The sequence below is a fragment of the Nyctereutes procyonoides genome, unplaced genomic scaffold (genome assembly GCF_905146905.1).
Source record: "Nyctereutes procyonoides isolate TBG_1078 unplaced genomic scaffold, NYPRO_anot_genome, whole genome shotgun sequence".
NCBI classification, from domain to species: Eukaryota; Metazoa; Chordata; class Mammalia; order Carnivora; family Canidae; genus Nyctereutes; species Nyctereutes procyonoides.
The window spans coordinates 1050768-1071008 of record NW_026575146.1 but is presented as its reverse complement, the minus strand read 5'-3'; the positions used below and the strand labels follow the sequence as shown (position 1 = coordinate 1071008).

Here is a 20241-nt window from a genome sequence, read left to right as displayed (position 1 = left end):
TGGAGCAACTATGGAGAGAATCATATGAATTTTTTCTTTTGTGCTTTACAGTGGTCCCCAACTTATCTGAGTGTTCACTATTCATAATCTCGCTTTCCGTGGTTTCACTTACCTACAGTCAACTGTGGTCTGGAAGCAGATGATCCTTCTTCTGACACAATGTCAGAGGGTCAATGGTCGCCTAACACTATGTTGCAGTGCCTGTGTCCTTCATCTCACTTCATGTCAACCGTAAGCATTTTATCATCTCACATCATCCATCATGAGAAGGTTGAGTACAGTACAATAAGATATTTTGAGATAGACCACATTCACAGAAATTTTATTACAGTCTATTGTTAGAATTGTCTTATTTTATTATTATTGCTGTTAATCTTTTGTGCCTAATTTAAAAATTATACTTTATCATAGGTATATGTGCATAGAAAAAAACATAGTAAATATATGGTTCTGTGCTATCTAGGGTTTCAGGCATCCACTGGGGTCCTGGAATATGTTCCCTGCAGATAAGTGGGGATGATTTGAAACAATGTTTTTGAATAAAAATCCTACTATTAAGCATCCTTAAATTTTTAGAATAAATGTTATTGTTTTAAAAATTATTTATGTAGTATTGGATTTATAGTGTTAATACCTTAGTTAAAGCAACGGAAATTTTTATTTTTATTTTTTTGATACATTGGCTTTGTTTAGAGAGTTATATTAACTTCGATAAATAATTTGGGAAATGTTTCATCATTTCTGTAATCTTGGAACAGTTTAAATAACATGAGGGTTGTTACTTGAACGTTTTCAAGGACTTGCTCATAAAACACTCTGGACCCAAATCCTTTTTTGGAGATAGTTATTTGAACATTAAAAAAAGTCTTCCATGAATATCAGTCTATTACAGTTTTCCAATTCTTATTGAATCCATTTACTTGAAAATTGCACATTTCATTGGTTTCTAAGAATTTGTTGCCATAGAGCTATAATGTTTATTTTTATAATTAAATAATTTGTTTCACATCTATGCTTATATTGCCAAGTATTTGTTTCTCTTTCTCTTGTTTGCATATTTTAATGTTATTTGTATAGATGAGATACTGTTTATTAATCAATTCACTTGTACATCAATTCCACTGTTATTTTCCTGCTGTTTTAATTTCTGCTTTTATTTTGGTTAGCTTTTTCCTTACCTTTTTCTAAGATTTATTTTAATGTATTTTCTACTACATGTTCTGCATTAGTATTATTTTAAAATAATTATGGTCAAAGACGTCAAAAATTAGCTTTTTAAAAAATTAATCTATAATTTATCAAAAAGAGATACATTTTTAAAATCATAAAATAAGGGATCCCTGGGTGGCGCAGCGGTTTAGCGCCTGCCTTTGGCCCAGGGCGCGATCCTGGAGACCCGGGATCGAATCCCACGTCGGGCTCCCGGTGCATGGAGCCTGCTTCTTCCTCTGCCTGTGTCTCTGCCTCTCTCTCTCTGTGTGTGACTATCATAAATAAATAAAAATTTTAAAAAAAATCAGAAAATAATTAAGAACTAAGTTCAGTAAGCCCATTTTCAACAGGTAACAGAAATAAAATTAAAAAGGAGACACCAATGTTAGATACACCATGCAGATAATCACATTGGGATTGCTTGGTCTTTATTAAAGTTTCAGTTTGCATATAGGAAAAGTTCCACAAGATTAAGTCATGAGATCTAAATACACTCAGGATTTTAGCTAAATTGATGTAATTATTATTAACATTGCCTGTTTGAGGCAATTGTGACATTATTGCAATAGGGAACATCCATCATATTTCCTTCAGACTTGCCCTGCAGCTCAGGTTCGTTATCCCAGCCTCCAGCAGGACTCAGTACTCAAATGCATTGCTCTACACCTGCCCATTTGATTTTCACATATTTCTCAACAAAAAACACAATACAGTTTTATTCTTCCTCAATTAAATGGAATTGCAAAATTCCATTTAATTGCAAAAATTAAAAATTCAATGACCAATTTTAGTTTTAAAAACTAGAAGAGGGGGTAAAAAGGATGTTATTTATAAATAATGAATTTGGAAAGAATTCTTTAAAACATAAAGAAGGTTATTTGGGATATAACTGTATTCTATTCTTATACATATTTCTCTATCAAGGTGCCCCAATCCCCTCTGGGGCAGGGAGGCAGAGGTGAATTCCACAGCTCTCTTGGATGCTTCCTCTCCTGTACTGCCAATGCCCAGGGGGTAACCAGTCTTCAATGGTGGCTCAATCCAGCTCTTTCATTTAGACTTAGATCTCATTCCAATTTAGGCTTCTCTTTTTCTTCTTCCATACCTAGAAATTCAGGCAGAGTACTTCATTTTAACATCAGATCAAACTGTGAGCATGTTTGCCAAGGCTGTTCAAAAGATCCTCTCCTTTCCCCACATCTCTTCCCCATTCACTCCTTTTCTCCTAGCTTAGAAGGAAAATCATTCACAACTTTCTCTGGAAACTTCCTCAGTGGCCTCTGTCCCCCCACCCCCGCCTCAATCAGGACATATCCAGGTCTTATGGCTTCTGGGAGTGATGAGTGCAAGTTGGTTCTAGACTCATTGAGTTTGCACAGAAACCCCAACCAGACTGCTTTGTAACTAGTTTCCAATAACAGGAGGTGTGCAGCTGATGAGTCTCAAACAGACCTCATTTATTTTTATTTTAGTTGTGTTTCTTCTCAAGGCAAGGATTCAGGATTTTCAAAAGTCAAGAGTTTTTTTTTTTTAAAAAAAAACTCATAGAGGGCTTATTAGGCACAAGAACGATTATTTCCATAATTTTGTGTACTTAAAAAGTTCTCTTTCTATTCAACTCAGTTTTGGTAGAACTGTTTTACCTCCTGAGAGACTCATATGTCCTGGACCAGTAAGAGCTCTGTCTGTTGTCTGTAGTGAATAGTTAATTAATGATGTTGCATTTTCCTGGAGATGAAAACGTTGAAGTCATTCTCATGAATTAGTTAAATCTGGTAAATGCTCCCCAGTTCTCCTTTCTTTTTCTTCTTGCTAAATATTCTTCTTCTGAAACAAAATTCTCAGAGACTCTTGCTGGAATAAAAGAACCCCCAAATACTGCTTTGCAGGTTTTGTTGGTATTCTCTTATAAGTTATAAGCTCTCTGAAGGCAGAACCCTTAACTGTTTTGTTTCTGATAATATCCCTAGCACCTAACACAGTGTTGACTCAGAGTTTGAGCTCAATTAGAATTTACCAAATCAATTAATAAACAACAAATATAGGGAAAGCCTCAAAAGGCTATGCTAGTGGGAAAACAGAATAAAATATGGAACTTCACCATATAAAAAAATTAAAGCCTAATTCCAGAGGTCATTGTTATAGGGCTTACATTGGCAAGGACTCTCCTTTCCCCCAGCTCCCAGCATTTGTTTTGTGGGGTCAGGGTGGTGGTGTTGGAAAGCGGGTAACACGCTCTGAACAGGTGTCCTTAGACAGTCTTTCAGGTTTGGTTTTCATGACTAAGGAACTGGCAGATCTGTAACACTTTTTCCAAAGTACTTCTCAGAAATCACATTAAGGAAAACTTCAGATTGAGAAGTAAGGACATGTGAGGGGAGGAGGAATTGGGTTTAGGGCAAGAAGGCCAGGAGATGCCTTAGTTGTTGGTAACCAAGGCAAAGGCAGAAAAACACAACAGGGATTCTGTTCAAATAGCACACATGACTTGGGTCCCAACTTTGTCCCATGCAACCTCTCTTGTGAAGAAGCTCTCAGGAACTAATAACTGTTTGCTTTTCTTTAAAGTCTGTTTCTTCCTAAGTGTTCTCCTGCAGATGGGTTGACTTGGCAGCAATAGTGGAATCTTCAAAAGCGGGGGTGGAGAACAGGGGGTGTTCATTGACCCAGACAGGAAAAATGGCTCCCCACCTACTTTAGTTTGGCAGCTTTGAGGTAGAGGGAAAAAATTAGACAGCTGTAAATAATATTTGGAAGAACCAGAGGTATAATTTCCACACAAATAGCAAAAAGAAACCTGTCACAAAGCTGAGGCAGGATGTGCTTTTGGGAACATAGAGGAAGAGTTGGTTGACCCTAAGGTAGTTAGTCACATGTGATTCCCCCAGGCTAGGAGTAGGGCTCAACCAGAGGGCAGCACTGGAACATTGTAGGCCTGGGTGCCTGTGTGGAACATGACTTCATGGGCAGCTGGGGGAGAAGGTTCTGTCATACAGGCCTGGATCCAAACTCCTTTCTCTTTTGCTTGTTTTCTCTGTCCTCAACCCAACCTTTCAGTTTTGGACACTTTCATTTATGATTGTATAAAGTTTTACTTTAATAAGATTGGTCACCCCAGTTAGACACACTGGAGTTGGAATAAATTCTTAGCATAAGTACAGAAATACTTCAGACGTTATAGGTTGAATTGTGTGACACACATCCCCCTCGAATTCATATGTTCATATGTTCATATGAAGTCCTAACTTCAGAACCTCAGAATGTAAGAGAAGGCCAAGGGTGTGGCTGGACAACCATTTGCTAAAGAGATTAGGCATGTCATTCAGGGATCCAAATTAACCATTTCTGCAGAAGTCAGGAAAGATCTGTGGGAGACCTTCTTGTCTGACGATTTGGGTTGCTGTGAATTGCATGGGAAGCCATTAAGGTTTTTTGAGAATTTTGTACCAGCAGAAACACTGGACTAAAAGGGACAGAGATAGCATGAAATGAAAGAAGAACTCCTAAGGTGGTTCAGGGGCTACCCACTTCCAGAGGCTAAGGCTGCCACCCAGGGGCAGGGCCATCCCCCCCTTCTGGTGATACAGAGGTTGGAGGATTCAGTCAAAGAGGATCATTCTCAAGCCTTTAAATCTAATAGAATTTGCCCTGATACATTTCAAACTTGGTTGAGAATTGTGGGCCCCTTTTCAAACTCTGCAATTTTTCCTTTTTGGAAAGGGTAGGTGTATTCTATGTCTGTTCTACCCTTGTGTTTTAGAAGCAGAAAACTTTCTGTCTGGCTTTACAGTATCACAACAGGAAAGCAATGGTGCTTCAAGATGAATCATACCCCAAGTATTAGCCATACCAGGTTTAGATGATATTTAAGATGAGTTTTTTGACCTAAGAATTGATGCTGGAAAGACTTTTGGGGTTGTTGGGGATGCATTCTGCATGAAAGAAGGACATGAATTTTGGGAGCAGAAAGCAGAGTGTTATGGGTGGAACTATGTCTCTCCATATCTAATCACCAGTACCTCAGAATGTGACTATATTTGAGGAGAGGGTCTTTACCAAGTTAAAATGAAGTTATCAGGGTGGACCATAATCAAATATGACTGTTGTCTTTATAAAAGGGGATATTTGGACAGCCTTACACATAGGGACAAAAGTCATGTGACTATGAAGATGGTCATCTACAAGTCAAGGAGAGAGGCCTGGAACAGATCTGTCCCTCCCAGTACTCAGAAGGATTGGTTCCAGAACCATGAGACATTACATCTCTATTGTTTAAGCCTCCCCGACTATGGTCCTTGGCTGTAGCAGCCCTAACAAACCAAGACAACAGTCACAAAGCCACCTTGAGTTAATTTCCTTTAAAAAGAGCAAATGCCTAACTATTCATTTAACCTAGTTTAAGGGCTTTGTGTTCATAGTTCGTATCAGATTGGTCTGTTTTCTTATTTTATAAACCAGGTTCATGGATCTTAGTGAAGTTTCTAATCTCTCATGTGCCTTGGTTTTCAATGGTGACAACCTGATGGCTTACTAGAAGTAACATTGGATTGAACATTACCCAGAGGTGTTGGCTCTGCAACTACCGATTTTGGTGCGTCACATACGGTTTCTGGGCTCAGCCGCTGTATAGTAAAAAGGAAAGGTCAGCTTAGGTGGTTTCTAATATCCTTTTCAATTTTAAGATTCTGTAATAATATGATTTTATCTCAAAGGTGAAGTCATTATAACCTAACCAAGTGAAGGAAGTGAAGCCACTAAAAATCATTATGGATACAAGGAAGGGTGCTCAGTGTGGTATCCCTGTTTCATGGGGGATTTTGTTTGGGGTGCAGTGAATGTACCCAGAATAGTAATACTGTACTTGACTGTATTCAACTCACTGCAACACATTGCAACACACACACACAGCACACACTGCTTTTAATCAGCAGTTTCAAATTTAACTACCTACAGAAGCAGGCAGCTAATGTGATGGAGCAAACTGGCCAGGTGAGAACTAGGAACACTTAGGAAGCCATCTCAAGGGGGCAACTGATCCTCATTGCCAATCCATTTTTGCCAGAAAAGAACAGTGGGCTTGCTGTTGCCAGATGCTAAAGTATTTGATAAGCTGAGAAATCTGGCCTATAGGTGTAATCTCCCAATTTTTAAATGTTGTTTCAAAAACAACAATCCCACTATGTAAGTCTAATAAAACATTTGGCAGACAAAATTTGGAGGAGGCCATCAGTTTGCAATCCTTTTCATAAATGAAAAAAAAATGCCCACTTGACATGGAACATCTGCCTCTGTGGAATTAACTAGATGGTCCCACATCAATAAAATTAATCTCCATACCTAAAATGAGTTATGAAATGTTAGTCAACCTTACATAGGAGAATGGCACAAATTAAATTGAACAGATCATTTAAAAAACCCCGAGTTTCCCTATTTATTTTAACTTCTCACTCAAAGCTGTTGAAGAGCAGTATTCTATGACTATACACTGGATTTTTCTCTCTCTTAGTTTTCAGGTCATCTTCTCTTAGAAATAGTAGAACAATGGCCAAATGACCATCGGAATCAAGCTAATCAAGAGGGAAGAGTCATAAATACTTCCTGAATAACATATATTAAATGTATGAACCTAAATTTAAATATGGCCTTTCTCCCAAGAAGCTGAGAAAAATTTACTTTTTTCTTTAAATATTTTTATAAGTTAGCTAAATACTTTAGTAAATTAACTAATAAAGATTATTATTCTCACTGAACAGAGAAGGAATTATTAAAGGGTTAATTTCTGGTTTCCCAAGTTGTAGCCTGAACTGAATAAAAATTTTTGACACTTTTTCTAATAGATAGCTTATAAAATCAAGCCAGCTGCTGAGAAAAGAAACCCTCAAATTCCTCTGGGGCATATACCATGGGCCAACACCTTGACACATACAATCTTAGAAGATCTGCACACAAAAAAGTTCAATCCAGTAACTGTGCAATTGACTGCATTTTATTTGTCTAATTAGATCGAGTTCCTGGCACAGTGTCTGGCACAAAGTAGGGTGTTCCATGTTTGTGGAACAGAGATAATTTACTGGTGATGTCTAGAATGTTGTGAGTACATTGGTACATTGGCGATGCCCAGAGCTCTCTAAAATTCCCGGACCATCTTGTCTTTGGATATCTTTTCATGCAGGACTCAAATGACTACATCCTGTGCTGTTGCTTTTTCCAGCTTCCCATTTTATGTTATCTTACATACACTTTGGATAGGGTTTGCATAGCTTGGGTAAGATTATGTGACTTGCCAAGATGGAGGCTCTGCCATAAATAGAAACAAAAGAGAAATCAAATCATAGGTTAAGAGAGTTTTGCAGCAATGAAGTAGTACCCTTGATTGCCTGGACCTCTTTGCCATCTCAGTCCTTGAATATGACAAGTCACTGGTAAATCACAGTGGCCACAGGCATTCTGTGCTGCTTGGAGTTCTGGCAGAAAACTGGGGAGACCTCTCTGAAGCTACTGGACCCATACAAGGATGATTTAAGAAGCGGGGAGGTCTGGGTGGCTTTTAATGGGACTGTTTGGTAACATTTAATAATTTATTTATTGGGGGGGGTTCCCTCTAGCTAAGGCAGCATTTTGCCGATTGGAGTGAACTTTCTAAATTTTGTTGTTGCTGTTATTAACACTACATTTCTCCCTATAAAATTTTATAGACATAATTCTTTTTCCTTAGATTTGGATGTTTTACTAGCTAATAAGACAAAGTGTGTAATAAACCTTTCAGGTAACTGCCAGCAGCTCTTAAATTAACATTGTGTAGTTATAAAAATGAAACTCTTCACAAGTGATCCTGTGCTATGATGGAATTTTCCTTCAGTGTCTGCACACACTCTTTTAGACAGCGATTCTCCTGTTTTATGCTCCCCTAAACAATACTTACTTCTCTGTGTATCCCAGATATAGCTGTTCAGAACTTCTCCCAGCAGGTACAAAAAGTTCATTAAGATGGTTGTAGACCCAAAGAAGACGATTCTGGCTCCTGGGCCAATGTGTTCCAGGAAAGGGTACACCCACATCCCAGTTACATGATGTATCCAACACACCCTGCAATAGAGTTGGAAAAGAGACAAAGACAGGAGTTCCTCTCATGTCAGATTTCAAAGCTCCTGCGATTGCAAATATAGACCTCCCACCCCACCACTCCAACCATTTTTCAGCAATGTCAGTCACAAGTTTGCTTCTGACAGAAGCTACCAGAAACTTTGTTGTTGTTTGTTTTCTTTTACTTTCTTTAAGATTTATTTATTTATTTGAGACAGAGAGAAAGAGAGAGAGAGAAAGAGTGTGCATGAAGTGAGGAGGAGCAGAGAGAGAGGGAGACTCTCAAGCAGACTCACTGCTGAGTGAGAAGCCCCCAGGCCAGGCTTGATTTTGTGACCCTGAGATCATGACCTGAACCGAAATTGAGTCGGACACTTAACTATCCAAGCTACCCAGGCGTCCCTGTTTTATTTTATTTTATTTTTTTTAAATTTATTTATTTATGATAGGCCCACAGAGAGAGAGAGAGAGGCAGAGACACAGGCAGAGGGAGAAGCAAGCTCCATGCACCGGGAGCCTGACGTGGGATTCGATCCAGGGTCTCCAGGATCGCGCCCTGGGCCAAAGGCAGGCACCAAACCGCTGCGCCACCCAGGGATCCCCCTGTTTTATTTTTTTATTCCAAAATAACTTTAGACCCACAGAAGAGTTGCAAATGTGGTACAGAGTTAAGGTAAGTTCTTCGCCTCAGCATCCCTGAACGTTAACATCTTGTATAATCACAGCACAGTTACTAAGGTGAAGCCATTAATATTGGTACAACATAACTAACTGGACTGCAGACTTTACTGAGAAATCCCATTTCCCCTTAAGTAACTTTTTTTCTGGTTCAAGATCCCACATGGTATCTGGTGGTCACATCTCCTTAGTCTCCTCCAATATGGCAATTCTTTGACTTCTTGTTTTTCCTGACACTTGATGGGTTCTGGTCAGGTATGTGAAACTGTTGTTTTTCTCAATACCATTATACAATCCTAATTTCTTCCTTACATACTGGAACAATATAGCATCAGACAACCACACTGCAATTAAATCTAGGTGAGTCTGTTACAGACATCTTGCCATACTGCCTTCCAACCAGATACTGAGAAGTGTACTCAGTATAGATCACAGTGTATATCTGCTGACAGAGCCATCCTGTAATCTCACCAATACCTGACTTTCCTGGATCCTTGGATCCTGTATTCATTTCATTTCTTTTCTTTTTTCTATTTCACATAGTACTTGCTTGTAATTATCCTTTTCGTGTTCAGGAGATATTTTAGGCTCAGTGGGAGTACAACATCATTAATTTCTACTGTTTTCAGAAGTTTAGTTAGAAGATTTACTCCCTTGGTTTGGACCTGACACAACTTGTAAGAGCAATTTTCCAAAATGTTCTTAGGCTCATTATTTTATCAACTCTTGTCAAAGTTGAAGACTAATTAAAATACAAATAACATTATTGCATAGGGAACAAAGATTACTTTTTATACTTATGTGTTTAGGGGTCATTTTCCTTGTAATCCACATCTTGACTTTTTGTTAAGTTGTTTGTCTACATATCTATTACCTATATATTTACCTCATCATGTCAGAAAACCTGGGTATCTTTACCTTGGAGCTTGCAGTCTCAGTGAGGGTGATACCATTCCTGCTCAAGGAGGTGAACATTGGTTCTGGGAGGGCAATGAAGAAATCTTATTCTTTTTATGTGTAAAGCACATATGCATATATATACATAGAACATAAACAGATACACAGTTTCTCTGTGGTATTAAAATTTCATAGGCTCAGCAATTTCATATCTAGGTATACATCCAAAAGAATTGAAGGCAGGAACACAAACAGGTTATTTGTATACCAGTGTTCATAGCAGCATTATTCACAATAGCCAAAAGGTGGAAACAACCCAAGGGTTCATATAGGATAGATGGATACACAAAATTGGTATATCCATACAATGGAATATTATTCAGCCATGAAGAGGAATGAAATTTTTTAAAAATATTTTATTTATTTATTCATGAGAGAGACACAGAGAGAGGGGCAGAGACATAGAGTGAGAAGCAGGCTCTATGCAGGGAGCCCCACGTGGGACTTGATCCCAGGACCCCAGGATCATGCCCTGAGCTGAAGGCAGATGCTTAACCACTGAGCAACCCAGGTATCCAGAGGAATGAAATTTTGATACATACTACAACATGGGTGGACCTTGAAAACATTATACTAAGTGAAATAAGCCAGACACAGAAAAACAAATATTGTATGATTCCATCTATATGAGATACTAGAATAGGAAAATTCATACAGATGGAAAGCCTAATAGAGGTTACCAGGCTCTGAGGGGAATGGGGAATAGGGAGTCAAGGTATAATGAGTACAGAGTTTGTATTGGGGATAAGGAAAATGTTTTGGATAAGGATAGTAGTGATAGTTACATAACATTGTGAATGTATTTCATGACACTGAGTCATACAATTATAAATGATTAAAATGATAAATATGTTGTGTATATCTTACCACAATAAAACATTTTTATGGGATGGAGATTAGGACAACGATACCTAAAAATGTTCCTTGGGCTCGGTAATGAAGGAAAGGTGAAGAATCACTGTCTTAGTGGGAAGAGATGGTCATTAAGTCAATCTGGGTCAGCTTGAATAACTGTCCAAACTAAAAGCTTTTTACCAAAAGAGAAAACAAAGCTAGCCAAGATTTTTACTTCTTAAAAAGGCTGAAGGATTCATAAGAATCAGCAGAAATTAAATTGTCAGAATGACTCGGTGGGATTCTGATGCATAATATTCTGTTTGTCCATAAATTAGAGGCAGTTTTATCTTCCTAATCTTTTCTTCACTAGTGTAAGGAGTATTGAGTGCTCATCAAGTGGCTTATTAATTTCCATTGAGATAATAGGCAACATCCCCAAAATGTAGTACTATAAAGCTATAATTGATTTTGCAAATCAACTTACAAAATTATAATCTGACTCACTATAAAACTGTTTCCTCAATTAGACAAATTAGGAGTCATTCAAATTATGAATGCTAGTTATATTTTTCCTACCTGTTCCTGACTTTCTACTTGTTTCTGGTAAAATGAAACTGTCACTAGCAGCTTTTGGTAAGGTCTGTAAAGCAGGCCTCTGCTCCTCTGATGTTGTTTGTGACGCACTTTGGTCTGTATGCAACCATCTCATACTACTGAATAGATATAGCCACATCCCATCTATCTATGGATGACTCCTAAATTTATATCTCCAGTTCTGACCTATCCCTGATCTCCAGAGTTTTATACCCTGGTGCCCACTGCACATCTCCCATGAGAGATTGCATCTCCAACTGAACACTTCCATGTTGTCATCATGATTCCTACATCCTAATTCCTGCATGTCTCTCCCCTCTCTCCCATTTAACAATGAACATGCATCTCCCACATCTTTCCCTTCTCACATCAATGATCACTACATTACTGCAGCAGTAGCTTGGGGCAGAAAATGTGGAATCATCTTTGACTTTCCAATCCATCCTTAGATCCCATTGTCTCTATTTTCCAAATATCCCCAAGACATCTACTTGTCACCACTACCACCGCTACTATTTGGGTTCAAGCCATCATCACCTCTCACTGGAATGCCTGTAATAGCTTCCTATGTTTTTGCTTTTACAATTGCTGCAGTCTAGTTGACAGGCTATTCTCACTGGAGCAGCCAGACTGATCTGGATTAAATGCAAATCAGATCATGCCACTACTTTGCTCAAAACTCTTGCTTCCCTTCTCTCTTAGAGTAAAAGCCAAAGACTTTGGGTGGTTCTTCAAGGCTCTACCTAGGTTTGCCCGGCACTTTTCTGACTTTTCTTCTCCTTTTCTCCCTCTTAACTCATTCACTCTAGCCACACCGACTCCTTAGCCTTCTTTAAGGACACCAAATACTCTTTATTTGTTCTTGTGCCTGGAACATTATTCCTTACCCTCTCCCCTACAGTATTCCCAGCACTCCCTGTGTCCTTTGGATTTTGCTCAAAGGACACCATCTCAATTAGGTCTTCCCAGGCCACTCCATCTAAAAGTTGCAATCTTTATCCTGAAACTTTCTATTCTCCAGCCCTTAATTTTTCTCTCCAGCCAGTTACTATACTGCTTTTATTTTTATTAATTATTGTCTGTCCAAAGAACCCAGGCATATTTTTTGTCTGTTAGGTTCATAGCTAGATACTGTGGCCCTCAGAGCAGTGTCTGGCACAAAGATGCACTCAATAATTATTTGTTGAACTAGTAGCTGAATAAAGAAATATCAAAAAACTCCCAATATATGTTTATTAAGCCTTTACTATACAATAGGCACTTTGCCAATAACTTAAAAAAATTTTTTAAAGAGTCTCAATCTCACTCTCCTCCCTAATCTCTACGCCCTTTTTGTTGACAAACCTTTTCTGTAGAGAACTAGATAGTAAATATTCTCAGTTTTGTAGGCCATATGGTCTCTGTCACAACTCTCAAATTTGCCATTTAGTGCAAACATAGCTATAGACAATATATAGACAAGAGTGTGATTGTGTTCCAATAAAATGGTGGAAATGTACAATTCTCAGGGCAGGGAAGTAGATAGCTATTCTGAGTATGGTGCTTTAATAACATCTGTAATCTCCTTCACCTGATTGAACCACCCTAGGAGGTATGGTTATCCCCATTTCACAGAAAAAGAAGCTGAGACTGGACTAAAGAAGTTGCCTTAAAAAATAGCAAAGCTGGGAAAGTAATGCACAACTGATTTCTTTTCTGCTGCATGGACTTGCTTCCCTAAATGAGGAATTAAATATAGTCTCCAAAAATGGAGTGAAGCTTTTCTTTTTAAAAAAGTTTTCTTGACTACATCTCAGATATAGAAGTTCTGTTATGTGGGTTTCACTGGATTGGTGTGAATGATGCACCCACTTGTCCTAACAAGTTGTGCTTTCGCCATTTGTTTCCTTGATACAATCAGGGCTCAATTTCCTGCACAAAAATGACTCATTGCCTTGCTCATCTATCTGTGGAGAGTTTCCAGTTCTTGGGTGACTTCCATTTCTATCTTGTTCTAAAGCCTTCATGTCTTAGTGCCCAAATGGCTATTCTTAAGGTAATGACACCAATTTTAATTTTAGTCTAAAAAACTGATAATTATTTCTGTGTGCATACATGCATGCACAAATCTGCAGATATTCTAGTGTCATGAGACTTCTGGGATTGTCTATTTTATTAAATATACCTCCATTTTAATGCACTTGAATGTGCAATTTAAAAATGACATTTATGAATGCCTCCTAAGTGCTGTGTGACAGTTAGCTTTTATTAAAGCACAACCAAAAAGTTTCCATTAACTTCGAAAATATTGTTCTTTGTCTCTCCTTCTCTTTAAAGGCAAACTTCTCCAGGGAGTTTATACTCCTTGACTCTGTATATGTACTTTGCACTCACTCCTCCCACCACAGTCTGGCTTTTTGTCTTGATACTCCACCAAAACAAAGCAGCTCTTTGACGTCAATTTCTCCTGGTTTCCTCCTAGCTCTTTGACCACTCCTCTTGGTTCTCTTTGTAAGTTCCACTCTCTACTACCCAACCATTAAATATTGAATTTACTTAGGTTTTGGTTTTTAAGGCTCCTTCTCATATTGTGCATTCTCAGGTAATGAGTTCATTTATGTCCACTGCTTCATGTCTATAATCTATGTCCTAATCCAGACCTCTCCTCTGTCTCAGAGAAGTTTATCAAACAGCCCTCAAAACACATTGAACATGCCTCAGAATCTATATATCTACAGCCCAAGTCATGCTCTTCTCCCTCAAACCTGGTCCTCCTCTGGTATTCCTTATCTCTCCGAATGGTATTACTAGTTACTTAGTTTTGCAGCTCAAATCTGGGAGGCATCTTTGCTACTTCTCTATTACATCACATTCAATCCATTATCTTGTCCTGTCAAGGTTATCTCACACATCTCTCCAATATGTTGATTTTTCCCCCATCTCCATTACCAGCATCTTAATTTGTGTTATGATCATCTTTGTTCAGAGTACTGTAATAGTGTCTAATTGTCTCCATATCTATTATTGTTGCCTTGATTCACCCTGACAACTGCCAGAGTAATCTTTTTGAACCAGAAATCTGAACACATTATATCCCTGCTTCAAATATGTCAATGGCCTCTCATTCCCTTTTTGTTAAAGACCTAATTTTTTTAAGTGACCCCGAAATCATGACCCTGAAATCAAGACCTGAGCTGAGATCAAGAGTCCAGATGCTTAACCAACTGAGCCACCCAGGTACCCCAAAGACCTAAATTTTTAACAAAGTCTGGAGTGCTCATCATAGAGTGGCTTCTACCTGTCTCATACTCCCTCTCATACTTGGCTCTTGTTATACTGGTTTTCATTTGGTTTTACCATATTCCTTCCTGCCATGTGGATTTTTACATGTCCCTCTTTCTTTCTATGTTTTTAGTTCTCCATCCCTTAGACTCATTAGGTTATATTTCTCCTTTATATCTTAGCTCAACTATTTTAACTTACCAGTCATCACTTTGGAAAATTTTCCTTGATCTATTAGGTTAGGTCAGATTTTATAAACTCTTATAGAGCTATGAATCTACGTTTTAAGCTCTTCTTTTATTAACGCTTAAATGTGAGTGATATCTTTATTTGAATATATTTTTCCCCATCTAGAGTGTCTAAATTCTATGAGGGACTGTTTTTACTTTTTTTCTCTTTCTTTCTTTCTTTCTTTCTTTCTTTCTTTCTTTCTTTCTTTCTTTCTTTCTTCCTTCCTTCCTTCCTTCCTTCCTTCCTTCCTTCCTTCCTTCCTTCCATGGCAGAGAGGAACAGAGGGAGAGAGCGAATCTTAAGCAGGCTCCATGCTCAGTGCAGGGCCTGACTCAGGACTCAACTCACAACTCTGAGATTGTGACCTAAGCTGAAATCAAAAGTCGGATGCTTAACCAATTGAGCCACCCAGGTGACCCTATTTTTACTTCTCATTGTATCACTAGCACTTTGTAGGCCACACAGTGGGAGAATGAATGAATGAATGAATGAATGAAATGAATGAGTAGCACTTAAACTGTGATAGGAAGGATAAGTAAGAGTTAGGTGAACAAAGACAGGAGGCAAGAACTTTATAGCCAAATAGAATAACATGGCCAAAGACCTGAAAACAATAGAGAGCTCCCAGATGTTCAGGAAGAAAACATTTTTGTTGAGATCAAAGGAAAGCGGGTATGAGGGGACAGGCAGACACCAAACTGTTGGTGGCTTTTTAAGTCATGGTAAGAATTATAGACTGTATTCTCCTGTGGACAACAGAAAGCTTTTGAGTGGTATTAAATAAATGTGAAGCAGATCAATTGATCTGGAAACCAATTATATCAGAAATGGTGGTATAAAATATTAGGACAGTAACATTGAGAATGAACATTAGTGGGTAGATTTAAGAAATATTTAGACCAGCACCTATCAAACTGTAGGTCATAAACAGTGGCATGCTGGAGATGGTCAGGAGAACTGATTGTTGGATCTTTGGGATGTTTGCAAATTCTTTGGTTGGTAGCTTAAATTCATCCATGATGGGTGTATTTACATTAAAGACTCAAATGCTATACATCAGGCTCCCCGGCCCTTACCTACAGAAGAGCTGATTGTTAACATTTGCCAGTCACCCATTGGTTGCTAGCATTTCAAAAGCAACATCAGCAGAAAACACAATAGAAAAGTTCAGAAAATTTTGCATAAAATGATAATAAAAATTCCTTTGTGAAACTTGTGTTTCACTTTGTGTGTGCTTGTGCATGCATGCACATGCACATGCATGCTGGTTGGGGTCATAATGCAAAAGAAGTTTCTTTCACAGACAGTAAAATAAATTGGAAAGATGCTGATTTAGAAAATAGAATTAAGAGAACTTGGTGATTGATTGGATTTAGGCAGTGAGGGAAGTGAGATGAGTTAAGGATGAATCATAGATTCCTGGCTTGATTAACTGGGTGGAGAGTGCTGCCATTTCCTGAGATAGGGAACGCCATAAGGGAGCCCGTCTGAGGGGATGACGAGTTCAGTTTGGACATGTTGAGTTTGAAGTGTCTGTAAGAGATCCGAGGGGAGATTTCCTGAAGGCAATTACATGGGTTTGGACTGTAGGGAAAGGATTGATGTGGCAATACAGATATAGGGTTCATTGGCCAAAAGATGGATTGGAGCCATCAGAACAAACGAGGTCACCCGGGTAGAGAATAATACATGAAGGGTCCATTAGAGAGCCCTGGAAAAGATCAAGATCTAAGGAGTAGTTCAAGGAGAATGAGACTAAGAAGCAAACAAACAAAAAATTAAAAAAAAAAAAAAAAGCTAGTGACAGGGAAGGAAGACAGAGAAGTATAGCGTCTTGCAGGGAGGGGACAAGTGGGAAAATGAAAGAATGGACAATGCCTAGAAGCACAGTATATTTGAGAATTGGAATAACCAGAAAATGGACTTTCCTCCTACAAAGTAGAAGCAAGAAAAATTTCATATTCTACATGGTATATGTCTTATTCAAATTTCTTGGATTTTGACTGGATATACATGATAAATAGTAAGTAAAGAAAGATTGCCCTTGTTAAGCTCAGCAGCTCTTATGCCGCAAAGCCAAATTTCATCCCATCACTTAAATCATGAGTTATGGCAATCACTGGAGCTCTTGAGGAACTAGAGGGAGAAAGACATATCATCTTTACTTTCCTAACTCTGTCACCCTTATTAATACTGAATAGACACATGCACCTACATATCTTACCACTGATGACCTTTCAATTCCTAAGATTAGCTTATTTTTAAAAATCGCTTTTGTTATTCACATTTAGATAAGGAGTGAGGCTATTCAACAGCTGGGCTATTGCTCATAAGACACATAGGACACAGACTCACGCAATAACAGCTAATGGCTAACGTCATTGAATTCTCAGTGACAGGCACTGTACTGAATGTTCTACATGAGCGACTCTTTGGGGAAGATGTTATATTATTACCATTTTGCAGACAAGGAATACTGAAGCCCTGAGAGGTTCAGTAAGCGGAGAAGCAGGGATACATATCTCAACAATCTGGCTCTCAGCCTATAGGCCAGCCTCCTTCAGAGCTCTGAAGAATAAGAAGCGATGGATGGGAACAGGGTTCTGGACAGCTTTTAATATGCTCAGAATCAAAAAGTGATCCAAGTATGAAACCTCTGTGTAAATTTTCTTTTTTTCCCCACTGACTATAAAAGTTAGAGAAAATGTGTGAGATATAGAAATGTTGCAAAATGTAAGATAAATCAGTTTTGGTGAAGTTTTAACACAAGATTGAGTCTCTTATAAAACTCAAGGTTCAGATTTTACAACTTCCTGTGAGGGGAGGAAAACCACTGTAGGGATAAAGTAATAAACACTCCCTCCAGAAAAGGCATTAACTTACCTCTTAAGAAAGAGTCACATCATATGTGCATTTAGCCTACTGGAATTTACTACATGGCTTGGCAGGCAGTGAGCATGTGCCCCAGGGAGGGGCAAGATAAAGGATGTGCATTGCATCAGCATCCTGACCAGTGGGTCTCTGTGTGTCTCACCTGGTACCTCTAACCTGATGCTTCTGAAGGATTTGCCAAGGGCAGTTTCAACTTTTGGTTCAAGTTAACCTGATTTTAGGCACGGCCCCCTTTTTAGATCTAATCATCCCAATTTGAGGCAATATAAAGGCTCCTTGGACCATCTCCTGACGATTGATTGCAAGGAGATTGGTTCTTGCTACATTTTGGAAAATGTAGAATTCAGCTAGAGTTTTCTGGAGTTTGTGTACTCATTCATTTATTCAACAAACATTTCTCAAGGCTCTTCTGTGTGTCAAGTGAGGTGAGCAGCAGTAGGGATGCAAAGGTGTGCTACTGAGGAGATCATGGTACAGAAGGCTTCCAAGGTTCCTACTGAAATGGCTGCAGGCCCTGGGGATTATGACAAAGGATATCTGCCTAGATGGGAACAGGGCTCTGCAAACACATCTCAAAAAGTTTTCTATAGTGACGTGTACAGTAGTGCCAGAGAATTAATGCATCAGTTCATAAGGAAATACCACATGGAAGGATCCCATCTGAGACAGTGTTGAAAAATCCTGTAGCTCAGTTACAGAGGTAATTTTAGAAGTTACAGATATAATTATGTAACTCTTCATTTACTGTGGGTTTCATAGAGTATTCTTCAAGATAATTTTTAAGGTATAATCATAATTTCCAATTTATTAATGACTTTCCAATTTTCTCATTGGAGCTAGCTCAAATCTACATACCTATACTTGAGTCCAGATTTATGAGTGAGTATCTGATCCAGTCACATGTGGCCCTGCGATCAGAAGGGCCCCACATTTGGTTTAATGCTCTGCTTCTCTATCTTAAAATTCTTAATAGTTTTTGAACCAGGGGCTCCAAATTTCTATTTTGCACCGGCCCCACAAACTATGGAGCCGTTCTGTCTATGTAGCTGTTCCATCTATACTACAGATCAACTTCCAGCTTATCCACATAGTAGTTAGGTCTCTTTGGGTATTATTTAAGAGCCTCAGTTTCTCTCTTCTATAGGGGTATAAACAACACTGCCTATCTCAGCACAGTCAACTTAGGTTAGATTAAAAAAAAAAAAGCAAATGAAACAAAATCTTCCCACTGCTTCTCTGTATGCAGAAATATATAATATGTTTTCTCTACTTCTCACACACAAAGATATTTTCAAGGTTACAAGTCCCCCCACCCATCCTGGGGGAAAAGGCAAATCGTGCATGCCTCCCAGAATGAATTCCGGTAATGAGGTAATGAGGAAATATGTTTTCTTCCTGATTCTAAATCACAAATACCAGAGTAATTTATCCACACAGGCAGGCCAATAGTCTACCTCAGAACATTTTCTCCCAACACATTTCCTGGCACATGTCTAAATTGGTTTCAAATTATTTGCTTCCTTTGAGTTCTAGTTTCTCCAGCCTACCTGGTCTTAGGGTGATGTTTCCCCAGAGAGAACTCAATTCAAATTTCCTTTAATAAAATTCATGACTGGTTTTGCTTAACTTTAATCATTTGGACCTTCTTAAAGTATATGGATGCCAAACATCAAGTTGACACATTGAACAACATTGTAGGAAACGTGTTCTTTCTAGAAAGAGGTGGGGAATGTGGTCAGCAAGGGACTCCTACGGCCTGAGCAATCATCAGAGTTGGCTGTGGTAGTGAGAAACCCATGCACTTAAACTGCTAGCTCTGGAACACCCTAAATCCCACATTGGAAAATCATAATTTTCCATATTTTCCAGAAGTGATCTCTAATGTTTCTCTAGCACATTTTGTTCTTCTCCTTCTATAGATTCTTATTTTTAGGACTCCGATGTTCTTGTTAACCCTGCCATGATTACATCTGCCTTGATCCTGCTACCTCCTTGAACCACCAATCTCTCTTTCTCTCTAATTGCCAACCTTCTTTAATAAATAGCAAATTTCCAGACATTTCTTGAGCTCTTGCTTTGTGCCACTGCCCAGTCTCCAATTGCAGTGAGGCTATCTCTGTGTTATTTGTCACACCTGTCCTCTGTGTACTTCTTCTACAACTATTAAATGTTTTTTCCTTCAATAAATATGACCCAGTGTCTAGAATGTGTCAGACACATAAAAATAGCAGTATGTAATGGAGGCGTGGTCCTATCCTTGTGACAGGGCTTCCAGTACAACAGAAATACAGACATTAGATGACACCATAGTATTATGCCCATGCTACTGCAAGGGAGGGATGGGAGGGCCAATTATTATTATTTTTTTAAGCTGAGTTGTAATGTTCATTTTTCATCTTCATTTTAATTTTTATCAAAGTTAAGCCAGCAAAAGCCCTAGAAAGTTTATATTAAAAGGCAGAAAGTCACTGCCATACCCAACTGTAGGTAACTCTT

The 20241-nt window shown here is 38.5% G+C and overlaps 1 protein-coding gene across 2 annotated transcripts in view; it reads right to left on the bottom strand.

Moving 5' to 3' along the window:
* Nucleotides 1-1609: 1609 nt before the first annotated feature.
* AIG1 (androgen induced 1) overlaps nucleotides 1610-20241 on the bottom strand; it is a 237631-nt gene continuing 218999 nt past the window's right edge. For both annotated transcript variants that reach the window (XM_055311010.1, XM_055311011.1), the window contains 2 exons: nucleotides 8135-8298; nucleotides 1610-2317 (listed from right to left, as the gene is read on the bottom strand). In XM_055311010.1, the coding sequence (XP_055166985.1) occupies nucleotides 2280-2317; nucleotides 8135-8298 (202 nt within the window). In that variant the 3' untranslated portion in view covers nucleotides 1610-2279. The remainder of the gene's footprint in view (nucleotides 2318-8134; nucleotides 8299-20241) is intronic.